This window comes from Dendrobates tinctorius, unplaced genomic scaffold (genome assembly GCF_039654945.1).
Source record: "Dendrobates tinctorius isolate UK_male_01 unplaced genomic scaffold, ASM3965494v1 ptg000016l, whole genome shotgun sequence".
In the NCBI taxonomy this organism is placed as follows: domain Eukaryota; kingdom Metazoa; phylum Chordata; class Amphibia; order Anura; family Dendrobatidae; genus Dendrobates; species Dendrobates tinctorius.
The window spans coordinates 9,112,415-9,126,770 of NW_027361684.1; the positions used below are offsets into that span (position 1 = coordinate 9,112,415).

The 14,356-nt window shown below is 50.8% G+C and overlaps 1 protein-coding gene across 1 annotated transcript in view; it reads right to left on the bottom strand.

Annotated features, from left to right (window-relative positions):
* Nucleotides 1-14,356, bottom strand: part of CPD (carboxypeptidase D) — a 101,949-nt gene that overhangs the window by 23,451 nt on the left and 64,142 nt on the right. Inside the window, exons 9-13 of the mRNA XM_073565418.1 lie at nucleotides 13,393-13,495; nucleotides 12,732-12,874; nucleotides 12,491-12,660; nucleotides 11,883-12,200; nucleotides 10,816-11,011 (exon numbers count right to left, since the gene is read on the bottom strand). Of these exons, the coding sequence (XP_073421519.1) occupies nucleotides 10,816-11,011; nucleotides 11,883-12,200; nucleotides 12,491-12,660; nucleotides 12,732-12,874; nucleotides 13,393-13,495 (930 nt within the window). The remainder of the gene's footprint in view (nucleotides 1-10,815; nucleotides 11,012-11,882; nucleotides 12,201-12,490; nucleotides 12,661-12,731; nucleotides 12,875-13,392; nucleotides 13,496-14,356) is intronic.

A 14,356-nucleotide genomic window follows, 5' to 3' on the forward strand; every position in this document is an offset into this window, starting at 1 on the left:
GACCATTCTCCAGACGCAAGCCCCTGCCGGCTGAGAGTCTGCGGCCCTGTTCTCTACCCCCGGGATGTGGACCGCCGATATCAGTGAGCGGTTCCACTCGGCCCAGCGAAGCACGTGCCCTACTTTGCGCATGGTTTCCCTGCTGTGGGTGTCCCCCTGGTGATTTATGTAAGCCACCGCCGTGGCGTTGTCCGACTGAATCCAGACGGGGCGGCCTGCTAGAAGGTGATGGAATCGATGCAGAGTCAGCCGGATCGCCCGTATCTCCAACAAGTTGATCGGGAGGGCTGCCTCCTGCGGTGACCACCGTCCCTGGGTCGTGTGGTGGCGAAAAACCGCTCCCCAGCCGAAAAGGCTGGCGTCTGTTGTGACCACCAGCCACTGATCTGGGGGGGGGGGGGGGGAGGGTTTCCCCTGAAGCAGGGAGGAACTGATTGTCCACCACTCTAGTGACTGCCTGACCTGAGAGGACAACCGGCACCGATGATCGAGCGTGAATGTGTTCTTGTCCCAGGCTGACAAGAGGGCGTGCTGCTGGGGACGAAGATGAAACTGGGAGAACGGGATTGCTTCTATCGCTGCCACCATTTTCCCCAGAATCCTCATGCCGAAACGGATGGTGTGAGGGACTGGTTGGCGCAGTACTCGCACCCCCTGCCGGAGGGCTAGGGCCTTGTCTCGAGGGAGACCTACCAACCCTTGGCAAGTGTCGAAGGTCATCCCTTAAAATGAAATTCTCTTAGCTGGAACAAGGGATGACTTCTTTACATTGACCAACCACCCTAAGCGGGCAAGAGTATCTAGCGTAATGCTGACACTTTCCTCGCATGCCTGCCTTGAAAGGGATTTGACCAAGAGGTCGTCTAAGTAGGGGAATACTACTATGCCCCGGGAGTGCAGGATGGCCATGGGGATTGCCATGACCTTTGTGAACTCTGGGAGCCGTGACTAGCCCGAAGGGCAGCGCTGCAAACTGAAAATGTAGACCGTTGATGACGAAGCGTAGAAACCTTTGATGCGGAGGGAAAATGGGAATATGCAGATAGGTGTCCTGGATATCGATAGAGGCCAAATACTCTCCCTGCCTCATTGCCACTATGACTGAATGGAGAGATTCCATCCGGAAACGTCTGATCCTGATAAAGCCGTTCAGGAACTTTAGATCCAAAATGGGCCTGACTGTCCCGTCCTTTTTGGGAACTGCAAACAGGTTGGAATAGAAGCCATGCGCCTTTTCGTTTTCCAGGACTGGAATGATAACTCCGTTTTGAGAGAGCGAATCAATGGCCTCTAGTAGAGCCCTTGCCAGGGTATCCACTTTGGGAAGCCAGGAAAGAAAAAAAATCATCTTGGGGGGTAACTGACAAATTCTATCTTGTACCCTGTGGACACCAGCTCTCTCACCCATGCGTCATGCGTAAAATTGAGCCAGGCGTGGTGAAACCGGAGTAGGCGGCCACCTACCCCGCTGGTGCCACCTGACAAATGCCCCGAGTCATTTGGCTGAAGATCTTTGGGACCTGGATCCTCTCGACCTAGACTGGTTAGCACGCATCCTCCCCAATGGGTTGGCTCTATATGATACCTGCCGGTCCCTATTGTGATTGGGACGCCCTGATGCGGCGGAGTTAGCCGCTGTCGTCCACCCGGGGTTGCGAAAGGTCCGAAATCGCGCCTGCAACTGGTGACGAAACGGCGGCTTGGCCTTTTGCTGAGGAAGAAAGCCGCTCTTGCCTCCTGTGGAGTCAGAGATGAGCTAATCTAGCCTCTCTCCGAACAGGCGGCCACACTGGTAAGGGAGCGCTGTCAAGGACTTTTTTGAGGCTGAATCAGCCCGCCATGTCCTTAACCGTAGTGCTCTCCTAATGGAGATTGCATTTGCGGCTGCAAGTGCCGAGCAGTTGGCCGCATCTAAAGATGCATTAATCAAGTAGTCTGCCGCCATGGCTATCTGATTTGGGATTTCTGATACTTCCGCTGGTAGGCCTAGGTCCTGCAAGGCTCTATTCTAAGTTTCTGACCAAGAAATCATGGCCTTGGCTACCCACGTTGCTGCGAATGAGGGAGAGAGCGCTGATCCTGATGCCTCAAACACTGAGCGAGCCAAGTTCTCTATGAGACTATCAGTGGGATCCTTAATAGAACCACTAGGCACAGATAGTAAAGTTCTTGTAGCCAAGCGCGACACCGGTGGGGATTCCGTCCACTTTTTACGGAGATGCGGAGGAAAAGGGTACTTCGCCTCGAGTGCCCTCTGACCAGAGAAGCGCCTGTCTGGCCGTTCTCTGTGTTTTTGCACTATGTCCTCAAATTCAGGGTGAGTGCAAAATACTCTATGGGGATGCTTGACACGCTTAAATGACACCTTATAGTCCGCAGCCAGAGAGGAATCATCATCAATCCCCAGAGTCTGGTTGACGGCTTCTATGAGACTGTCAACCGTTTCCTGACCACCTGGCGTATCTAGGTCAAGGGGTATATCCGAGTCGTAGTCCGAGCCTTGTTCGCTATCGACTGCTGGCGCCTGGGAGCGAGAAGCAGAGCTCACGGATGCTGAGGCACCGGATGGACCGGGAGACGCCATGTGGGTTCGTTTCCCCCGGGTCTGCCTGGAGTGAGAGCGGCCCCTGCAGGCCGGAGGCTCGTGTGAGGTAGAGGACCACTCTAAGACAGGAGAGCCACTGTCCCTGCCCCTATCTGGGGCTCGAAGGGACTCGATTGCTCTTGTAAGTGACGCCATAGATTGCGACAGTGATAACGCCCATTCCGGGGGACCTGTTACACTGGGCTCGGTCGCAGGGAAGGGCTCCTGAGTGCGTTCGGACTCGTAGGCTTCGCATACCCGTTTGGTCTGTGCCCGCGGAAAAGCCGACTGACAGGAGATGCATGCAGCGTATAGGAACGTATGTGTCTTAGATTTTCCTGACATGTTGTACCTGTCAGGTCTCCGTGCTGACAAAAAAAAACGCCGGGGCAGGGCGCTCTTTGTTCCTGATAGCGTGGTCTGTGGGGCTGGGTGGCAGCACTTACCCCAGTCCTGTGTCCCGTGTCCTCAGCGTGCGAGGCGCTGCTTTAATCTGCACGCCAGTACTGCAGGCTGGTCCCCGGAAGAAAAAGAAGGATCCTGGTGGCGGTCTTTTCTTTGCGGCCTAGTTCTGGCCTAAAGCCGTTGACTAAATTTCCTCCGGCGCCCGCCCAGGCAAGGGGGGCGGGGCCACCGTGACGTGATGCCGGGGGCGGCGACTTCCGGCTGCGGCCTAGCGCTGGCTGAAGCCGCGGCCTCGATTTATGCCCCCTTCCACCCGGGGGGGGGGGGCTGCGAAACCGCTGGACCACCAGAAACCGGATCCCTGGACGGCGGAGCCCTCCCTGGCCATCATTCCTCAGGTAGAGTGGAGGGGGCCCTAAACGATCAGGATGGTGCAGGCACCCTAGCTCCATCTAACCCCCTGAAGGGGTGAAGAGAGGGACCGTCCGCCACCTTGCCCCCCGCAGTCCTTCGCATTGGTGGGGCAGCGGGGCCGCGCAGACTACGCTTGTGCCTCTGTGCAGCCCAGGGTTTCAATACCCTGGGGTGGACAGGACTAAGTCCGGCATCATGTCCCACGGTGCGGGAGAGGATACGTGGAGGGACACTCACACGTGCTCACCCGTTGTTGGTTTGGGGAGATCGGACCCTTTCAATAGGGTCCGTCGCCCCGATCTCGTTTTCATCGTGAAAAAAATGGAACATCCGGAAAAAAATCCCCGTTGCGGGAGAGGATACGTGGAGGGACACTCACACCTGCTCGCCCGTTGTTGGTTTGGGGAGATCGGACCCTTTCAATAGGGTCCGTCGCCCCTGTCTTATCTTCATGGGGAAAAAAAAAGAAATCAGTCTTGAGACAGACCGACGTGTGCCTCCAACAGACACTAAGCAAAAAAACTGGTTTCCGCCCGCAATCGGGGCGAGGGTGTATACGGCGGAGGAAGAGCTAACCTCTTTTTTTCACTTAGTGTCAGCCTCCAAGCAGCAGTAGCATACACCCACAGTACCTGTGTCCCCCAATGAGACGAAGGAGAAACACACTTGGCTCAGCTACAACATGTTCAGGCACATCAACACACACACAGACTATACATTACCATAATTTGAAGTTCCTTCCAAGAACCTGAAAGGTCCCTGAAGCTTTCCCTCCTGCCCTGCACGGATCAGACAGATCCGTGTGGGGCAGGCGAACTGGGTGCAGATCTCTAAGTGAAGGACGCTGTGTATGCGCTCTCCTTGATCACAGGTAGCTGCCTTCAGATTATAAGACCAAACAACTTGTAGCACAATTTTTTCCTTTTAAAAAAGTGCATCTTATAGTCCAAAAAAAACAGGATTTTTTGTTGCTTACCGTAAAATCTGTTTCTCAGAGCCTTCATTGGGGGACACAGGAGACCATGGGTGTATGCTGCTGCCACTAGGAGGCTGACACTATGCAGAAAAAAAGTTAGCTCCTCCTCCGCAGTGTACACCCCACCGACAGGAAGTAGGATATTAAGTTAGTGAGAAAGCAGTAGGAGAAGCAATCTGTAAAGGAGACAGAAACCACAGAAAAACACCAACTCAAACTATAGCAATATAATACAGTAAATAGAGCTGTCCAACTTGGGAGGGCGCTGTGTCCCCCAATGAAGGCTCTGAGAAACAGATTTTACGGTAAGCAACAAAAAATCCTGTTTTCTCTATCGCTTCATTGGGGGACACAGGTGACCATGGGACGTCCCAAAGCAGTCCCTGGGGCGGGAAACAGCAGAAAACTCCAATCAGGGCGAAGAACTGACCTACGTCACCTGCCAGATTTTTCTACCCAAGCTGGCATGCCCCAAAGCTAGGCCTGCGCTCCGAGGAACCTTGCCAACAAGTGAAGGGTAGAACATCGCCCTGGAAAGATGCTAAGCGGAGGCCCTAAGAGTACCGCCAGGAGGCGCACCCTGCCCAGGCAAAGTGCGTCTAAATGCCGAAGACTGCGTTTGTTTTTATCCCAATGGTTGCGGAAAATGCACCACCGCTGCCACTGACTTCGTGAGACTCCGGGAGTGGATGAGAGCAAGAAAGGTAAAGCTATAAAATGAAAAAGAAAATGTACCCATTTCTCGCAAAAAAAACATGCAGGAATCTCTGAAGATCTGAAGAAATCAGGACCTGGATAAAGGCTTTATGGAACAAAAGGAAAATCAAGCGGTTCTCAGAAAGCCAATACTGATCTAAAGGACTTCCTCCTGCTGCAGAGGAAAAACCACAGAACGACGAGGTGTAGCCCGAGGAAGGAGAGAGTTCGGCCCTCTGGTGGCATCATTAGTAATTTGGTCCTATTGGAGCCAAACTAACAAAAAAAACTCCGAAAAGGCAAGTTGGTGAGGGGTCTCTATGGGGATACGTTCGGTCGTCAAGCCGTAGGCCAAAAGGTCCTTTGGATGGACAAGCTTTGCTGGCATCGGGAAGGTGGAAAACCATGTACTTCCCTGCAGAAAAAACTTTTGGTCAGCAAGGATGGTCGATTCATCTGACCAGTCTCCTGAAAGAATGCTCTGATGAGCAACCTAGCCTGCGCGTCTATAAACTTTGCAACCCAGGTGGAGGCAAGGGCAGGACACAGTGCAGCAGCAGCCGCATCCAAGGTCAACCCTGCTAAGGACTCTATGAGACCGCCATTGGTATCCCTGAGGGATGCATGTCTGGGAGAGGAAGGTCAGTCTAATTTGCATTGCGCTCAGGAGAGAAGAGATATACCGAGGTGCTCCTTTCTTTGGAAGCGGCTGAACTAAGATCTTCTGAGAGAATGCCAAGGAAAGACCTAAGAGTTGGCCACTGTGAACCTGCTAGACAGCCGAACGCTGAAAACGTACCGAGTGGACCTAGGGATACTCTGGATCTCATTGTCACGATGTAGGCTCAGACTGACTAAGCCGTTGGTCGATGAAAGTTCGTGAAAAAAACATGGAGTATGTCAGCTGCATGGAAAGTTGGGTCTAGGAACCACACAGACTCCAGAAGACAACTAGGCTGATGAAAGGAAGATCACTTCCTATGAAGGCCAGAGCGACCGTTGGGAGCTGTCCGGACCGGTGAGGGGATTGTAGCGTGGTGAACCGCTTACGTAAGTATAAGACACGAGGATAACAGTGAAAAAGATACGAATCTAGCTGAAGGAAGAAAACGTGTTATCACCAAGCTTCTCAGTGGATCCAGGACTGGAGCAACCTTCTACCATGGCCAATGCTTGCGGCGAGTAAGAACCCATTCCTGACCGAGGTGAGAGACTTGTTTCTGTCACGCTTGGAAGTCACATCCCGGAGCTGTTAGAGCAGGGGTCCCCAACCGCCGGTCCGCGGCCCAGCACCGGGCCGCTGCAGTGCCCTTGCCGGTCCGCGGACACAAGGGGAGCCAGGGGCGGTCAGTGGCATAGCGGGGGCTGGGGCGGCGCGCAGCAGTTCTTAGCGGCGGGCAGGGAGCGATCAAGCAGCTCCGCTGCCTGCAAGAGGGAATAGCAGGAGCGGAGCTGCAAGGACCCGTCCAGCTTCCTGCCCGCCGCCCGCGCTTCCTGTCTCTGACTGACACAGAGAGGAGCGCGGCCGCTGCTGTGTCAGTGCGAGGAAGCGCGGGCGGCGGACAGGTGAGAGGAGAGAGGTGGTGTCTGTGTGTATATGTATGTCTGTCTGTGTGTGTATAATGTGTGTACATGTATGTCTGTGTGTGTGTGTTGGTCTGTTTGTGTAGCCTGGCCCTGGAGGAGATGGGGACATGAGGAGAAGGCCATGAGGGGAGTGATGGGGTGAAGGCAATGATGGGGAGAAGAGAGTGATGGGGTGAAGGCAATGATGGGGAGAAGGCAATGATGGGGAGACAGCAGTGATGGGGTGAAGGCAATGATGGGGAGAGGGGAGTGATGGGGTGAAGGCAATGATGGGGAGAAGGCAATGATGGGGAGAAGGCAATGATGGGGTGAAGGCAATGATGGGGAGAAGGGAGTGATGGGGTGAAGGCAACGATGGGGAGACAGCAGTGATGGGGTGAAGGCAATGATGGGGAGATGGCAGTGATGGGGTGAAGGCAATGATGGGGAGAAGGCAATGATGGGGAGATGGCAGTGATGGGGTGAAGGCAATGATGGAGAGACGGCAGTGATGGGGTGAAGGCAATGATGGGGAGAAGGGAGTGATGGGGTGAAGGCAATGATGGGGAGATGGCAGTGATGGGGTGAAGGCAATGATGGGGAGAAGGCAATGATGGGGAGACAGCAGTGATGGGGTGAAGGCAATGATGGGGAGATGGCAGTGATGGGGTGAAGGCAATGATGGAGAGATGGCAGTGATGGGGTGAAGGCAATGATGGGGAGAGGGGAATGATGGGGTGAAGGCAATGATGGGGAGACAGCAGTGATGGGGAGAAGGCAATGATGGGGAGATGGCAGTGATGGGGTGAAGGCAATGATGGAGAGATGGCAGTGATGGGGTGAAGGCAATGATGGGGAGAGGGGAATGATGGGGTGAAGGCAATGATGGGGAGACAGTGATGGGGAGAAGGCAATGATGGGGAGAAGGGAGTGATGGAGCACTTATTCAAAACCTATGGTGAGTTGAGTCACATTATAAATGTTATTTAATTATAAGTATGCACTGCTACACTACAACCGTGTCCATAGCCCCGCCCCCTTATGACCAAAGCCCCGCCCCTGCCACACCTCCATCCCCGCCCTGCCGGGCCATGGAAGAATGGTTTTGCTTGAAACCGGTCCCCGGTGCAAAAAAGGTTGGGGACCACTGTGTTAGAGGCCATATCCGGTGTCTGCAAGAAAGAATATGTAAGTACTGGAAAAGAGATAGGGAGCTTCAATGTTGTAGTAGCTCAAGGGCCCTTAGGATAGACTAGAAACTTATAAACTACTATTGGCTAATCATTAATGATAAGCGTAATATCTTGGGCAGTTAAGATAGCCAGAGGGCAGTACTGTAAACTGACCAAATGGGTAGTTAGAGGTAGGCACGAATAATCAGAATGTGTGGAAAGGCCCCTGTGGAGCAACTCACACTTAGGGCACAGATCGTGGCCGAAAAAACTGCAACCATGCGATACCTGACACGAGTGTGTCTGACCTACCGGAAGCAGAGTATCCACTTATGCTGCTATCAAGGTCTGCCTTGTGGTACAGAGATCCACTCTGTGGTGCGAGGTGAATTTCTTGCTTAACTGTTGACAGACCACAGATGTTACTGAAAATGAAACCTACCGCCGAAGGTGCCTCTGACTCACCTGAAAGCAGCCTGCAACTGCTGCTGCACACCAAAAGTGATGAATACCAGAGACGTCTCACGAGTGGTGAATAGACGGGAGCTTAGGAAGATGCTGCAAAAGACTCTGAGGAGAGTGATAGAGGACGCTTCTGACTCACCTGACAATGGGACAGAAGAGCCGGACCGATGCAGTCAATCGACCCTGGGTACTTTTAAGCCACAAGAAGGATGGCCTGTATTGACTAGACGTGTCTGGTAGAAGACCATCTAGTCATAGATAGGGGATAGAGTACTGCTACAATTGGACGCGAGGAACATGAAGGCGAGTGCATCTGACTCACCTGAATACGGTACAGAACATCAGTACCACTGCAGCAGTAACCTGGAGACACGTCTGGTCCCCTGAAATACAACAGTGTCAAACTACCCTACTGTACTTGGTAGGTGGTGCGTCTGAAGCCTGGATAGCGGATAGAGCATGGCTGAATTCGACTCTCAGCATCCTGTGACCAAACCAGTGCGGAGAGAAACCTGGAGCAGGGTATAGGAGAGAGCCAATTCTGTGTTGCGGTCTAGCCCTGGACGCCAGACGGCATTAGGCAGAATAACAGCTTCACGTGTAGTAAGCCGCACCACGAAGTCTGTCCTGAAGTATATTCTGACATGTCATTTCTCCTGACGGTAGAACAGTAGGATTGGAATCAGAGGGAGACTAAATTCTACTCTCTGTTGTGCACCTGGGTTCAAAACCTTGGACCTTCGGTCAGCTTCTTTAGCCACTGAGCCACAGCAGACATTGCTGGGTAACACGAACTTCTATCCAACTGGAAATCCCAAGCACTGCAGTCGTGAAGGGGAAGGAGCAGCTGCCTTCTCTGCTTAGAGCAGTGCAATGCCAGCATCCGGAAGGGGACTGCAGGAGGATGCAGGGCGAGAACCTGTGAGCAGGTGATATGGAAGCATTTGATATGCCAGGGCTCTAGCATCTTTATGTGTAGAGCAATGGCCGGTCCTTACTGTGCTGATGATCAAGGCACAGATCAGCAATAGCAGAAATCACAACCGCCGTGTGACTGCATTGGAAATCACTGAAAAAAATGCAAATGGGACTTTCCACTAGGCAAACGCCATACAGCAGGTTTTATAATGGCCTATCTCCCTGGAGGGCGTAAAACGGGCGGTGGCACCGAAGACAGCAGCGTGGGGCATCTATTACGCCAGCGACTGCACAGCTCTAGATTACTATTACACCAGCGGCTGCACGGATGTAGAGCATTTATTACACCGCATTTATTACACCAGCGACTGCACATCTCTAGAGCACTATTACTTCAGTGACTGTCCGGCTCTAGAATACTATTAAGCCAGTGACTACGTGGCTGTAGAGCACTATTACACCAGCGACTGTACGGCTCTAGAATACTATTGCATTAGTGACTGCACGGTTCTAGAAAACTATAGCACCAATGACTGCATGGCTCTAGATTACTAATACACCAGTGACTGCATGGCTCTAGATTACTATTACACCAGTGACTGCATGGCTCTAGAGCACTATTACACCCACGACTGTATGCAAGATATAAGGTTTCTCTCAGCAGTCCCTGAGCCTTCGGGAGACTGGGGGGGTTAAAAGTGCTCAGAGACTGGGAGAGGGGGCGGAGCCCAGCGCGTAGAAACATGAAATCGGCTCCAAGCAGAGAGATGAAGCTGAGGGGGGAGGGCTAGTTGCAGGCTGGGAGAAAGCGAAAGTATCAAGAGACGGGCGGGAGAAAAGCCCGCCTGAAATGCAGGGAAGGGGCGGAGCCAACCCAGCCACTAGGCCTGAAAGAAGCCGGGACCTAGATTAATTTCTCTGCCCGCAGGAGCAAGGGGGAGCGGCGCGGAGGCCATAAAGGTACCCGAAAAAGATAAACCAGCGCCCTATTCTACCGGGAAACTAGGGGGAAAAAAGGCCCCTGACTCTAAAAGTGCCCCAGCACTCCAGCCATAGAATTAAATGATTTTCACTTGTCTTCTTCACTCCCAGTCTTCTTCACTCTGGAAAAACCTGGGGGATAGAGGGGAAGGAATGTATTTCTCCATCCAGGAATGTAAGACGTCCTCGCCTCCTAACACCGACAGGCTCTGGTGGGCAAGTGGGTGGGAGACGGGGGGCCAGGACCGTATCCGATCGCCTAAGCACGCTTCTGTGCTAGGGGTATGGGTCCTGCTGGCCAGACATATGAGGATACGGGGTGGCAGTACACACCGTACTCACAGTCTCTTTGTGGGAGTACAGTTGTGACTATTCACACTGTATCCCTCCGGAAACCTGAAAAGGAACGACGCACACTGAGGTAGATAAGGGTCTAATGAAAGACCCGTGTCCACCTGCGGAGGAGGAGCTAACTTTTTTTCTGCAGTGTCAGCCACCTAGCGGAAGCAGCATACACCCATGTCTCCTGTGTCCCCCAATGAAGCGATAGAGAAATACTGTATATTGTAAGGTGAACACTACAGAGACACACTTTGCCAAGGTCTAATCCACGCATCCCATAATAATGCCAGTCTCACCTTCGTAATTGCGCCGTTCTTTTTATAATTCAAGCAAAGGAATTCGGCAAAAGTCAAAAGCAACTCTGTGCCGACTGGTGCATTTCCATGAACACCGGCAACGAATCTGATCTTTGGCTCGTCTGGCTCCGAAACGTTTGGTTTATTTGATATTTCCAAGGACCATATGTAACGATATTCAACACTCTGACCCAACCTAAGAATAAGCACAGAGCTAGATCAATGATGGGATATGGCAAGGAGAATACACACAGGCAAGACTAAAGCTGATCTTAGTTATTTAGCAAACAGAGCAATGCCAGACCAAAAACGTGAAGGAATATAATGGCATCCTATACAGAAAGGCTGCCACCGGTCGGCATGGATAGCGAGACCCTGTTACGCCACTCCCCACTATTTCCTATTGCATACCTTTTGCTTTCCAAGATAGGTTTCTGAGTGAACATTGTCCACCACTTGTACACTACAATGAGTTTATTTCTTACTTTAAGGATAACATGGTTTGTTTTTATCATACACGGCATGCACCACCCTTCTACTTCTTCATGGGTTGAGTCTGGCATTGCCATATAGTATACTCCTACATTAAGATACAGCGGCCACTGTTCTGGACATCTCAGATTCTAGTTTACATTGGCACTACCTTATAACAGTAGCACTTAACTGGTCTCTTTACTTTCAGACAACTAATTGTGTCAATTCTCAAGCTTGCATGTCTATCTAAACTGTAAACGGTCATTAGAGAGGCCACCTTACAGTTTAGATCAGTCCACTGGAGAAAGGCAGGCATTCTGCATGACAAGACATTCTAGTACAGATAGTGCTGGCAGAATGTTGATAAAGAAAAAAATCGCCCACTCAAGCAAAGGATTGTGACAGAGCACGAGCATGGTGTCAGTTTTTGGACACATTGGACGTATATGTGTACCAAAAGCAGTTTTAATTTGATGTGGAGCATTAAGACCATGCTTTCCTACAGGTTTTGTGTGAAAGGAAAATTAGCTTTACTTTAAATCATGTTTAATGTCAGATATCTTTCTACATAAAATCAGCAATATGAATAATACCTGGTCAGTTTAGTAATGTTTGGATAGTTGAGATTCAGCCCGCGTAGCGACTCGGAGAGGTCATGATAAGGCCGATAGCGGTACAGGTCAATATCACTAGAGGTGGACAGCAGCAGGTGCTCGAGACCATTCTCTGCTGAAAGATCCTTAATTAGGGTCTCAAATTCCTGTGTGGTGGGGTCCAGCTTCTCGGGTTCTGTCACTGACACTTTTCCTCTCTCTTCTTTGTGTAACTCTGCACCGGAGCGAGTAAGTGTAAAATTCGTCACCAACGCGTCATCTTCTGTTACATTGAGCATTTTTGTAACAGGAACATATCTAAAGAAGGAAAAAAAAACAAAAAACCAGATATGATGGTATGACCTGCGGGTAAAAGTCTGCTCCATAGTCGCTTCAGATCACATAATATTACTGAGGTTAAAGTGCTAACAAGGTTACAGATCCACTGCCTTACACCGGTGTGATGGAGTCTTATCCTTGGGGCGACTCATTCTGAATCAGTTTGTGATGAAATCCGTTAGTGCAGATCAAAATGATTTTACTTTCTGGCAATAATGTCTCTATTGTGGTACAGAAAAGAAACAACACGGATAACTAGAGACAAGTACCCTCTTGCAGAGGCCGTGACTTTATACGATCCAGGGACCAACAATCTCCAGTAATCTCCAGCCTTGTCAGAGGTCACCGGGTGATTAATGTCCGCTACACGGATGGTTGCGTTGAAAATGCCTCTTCCATCTGTGGCGTCCAGCACAAATCCTTTGATGCCCTTGTGTACCTAAACAGGAATCCAGGTTAGAGTCTCGCACATAATATCTGGTGATAGACAAGCGGTTAGTATGGACCCACCTGCTGTATGAACCCCAGCAGAGACCTGCGGTTGCTTTCCCAGTAAGTGGGCAGTTCTTGGGCCATGGGATATTTCACACAACCCAACTCAATCGTCACCTCAAAGCAGTTAGTATTCAGATAGTTCCAGTCCTGCATCCCACCTACAACATAACAGGAGAAGGTGAACCCACCATAAGGCAACGCAATCATTTATGTTACAGGGGATTAGAAACCATTACACCCAATAGAAGAATTTAGTCGCCAAAATACTGTAAGTGCCAAACTTAGACAGGGTGGCAATAAGGAGGGATTCAGGAGCCCCCTTTACACATACATACATGCAATTAGCAACCATCATAACCAACCCCAGCGACACCACAACAACCAGCGCCATAATCAACAGCACAACCCCAAAACAATCAACACCACCACATCCACCTGAAGCAGCACAATTACAACCAGCATCAAAACCAGCGAAAGCACAACACAACCATAACCAGCATAACTACCACAACCATCAACCACCATAACAACCTCCAAAACCATCAACACCACCACCTGACGCAACATAACCACAATCAACCAAAAATCACAACCAACAACCACTAGCACCACAAGCAGCATAACGACCACATCCAATCACTATCACAACATCCACAACCACCTAATGGTCTCTTACCTGGGACATTATACCAGTTTGCCCCATTGGTGATACCTTGAGGGAAATTCTCATTGGGATAGATCTCCTTACATGGACTGCCAGTGAACATCTTACTATTTTCCTATGAAAAACACAAAAAGTACTTTAAAAAAAAAAAAACACTATCTTTCAACTACACCTTTTTCTGATGCCATTTTTCTCCCCACCCACCACATACACACAATATTGTGCCCTGTAGTAATCTGTTGTACAACTTAGGCTACTTGCACACTTGCGTTATCAGGCGCAGCGCTCTGCCGTCGCTAAGCTCTGCCCCCCTCCGGTCAGCTCCTCCTATGGGCGCATGACGCTGCATGCGACCTGCGTCCCCTATATTTAGCATTGGGTACGCAGGCCATGCGCTGGTATGTTTTTGCGAGCGCATGCGCCCTTTTGGCGCTGTGCCAATGTGCGCCAAACGCACTCTGTTGCATTTTGGTGCGCTCGGTGCAGTGCCAAAAGGGCGCCTGCGCCCGCAAAAACATACCAGTGCACGGCCTGCGCACCCAACGCTAAATATAGGGGACGCAGGTCGCATGCAGCGTCATGCGCCCATAGGAGGAGCTGACCAAAGGGGAGCGGCTGGGGCGGAGCTTAGCGGCAGCCAAGCGCTGCGCCTGATAACGCAAGTGTGCAAGTAGCCTTAGAGCACTTTTTTGGGGTACATGTGCATTAATTTAATTGATAACTCACTGACCCTTTACAATCAGTTTGTCATTTCACATGTCCTTCATTTTTATGGCTCAATTGTGAGAAAAACAAAAACAAAATTTGCCAATGTAGTGATTGGATCTGTTAAATAAATGAATGGGACTCTATTCGAATACTGTCCATTTTTTAATGTAAAAACGGACATTCACGGGCCAAAAATGGATTCAGGACACTGAAAGAAAATTGTCCATGTGCAAATTTGGTGGTTGTATTCCTTGGGAAAGCTTTTTTT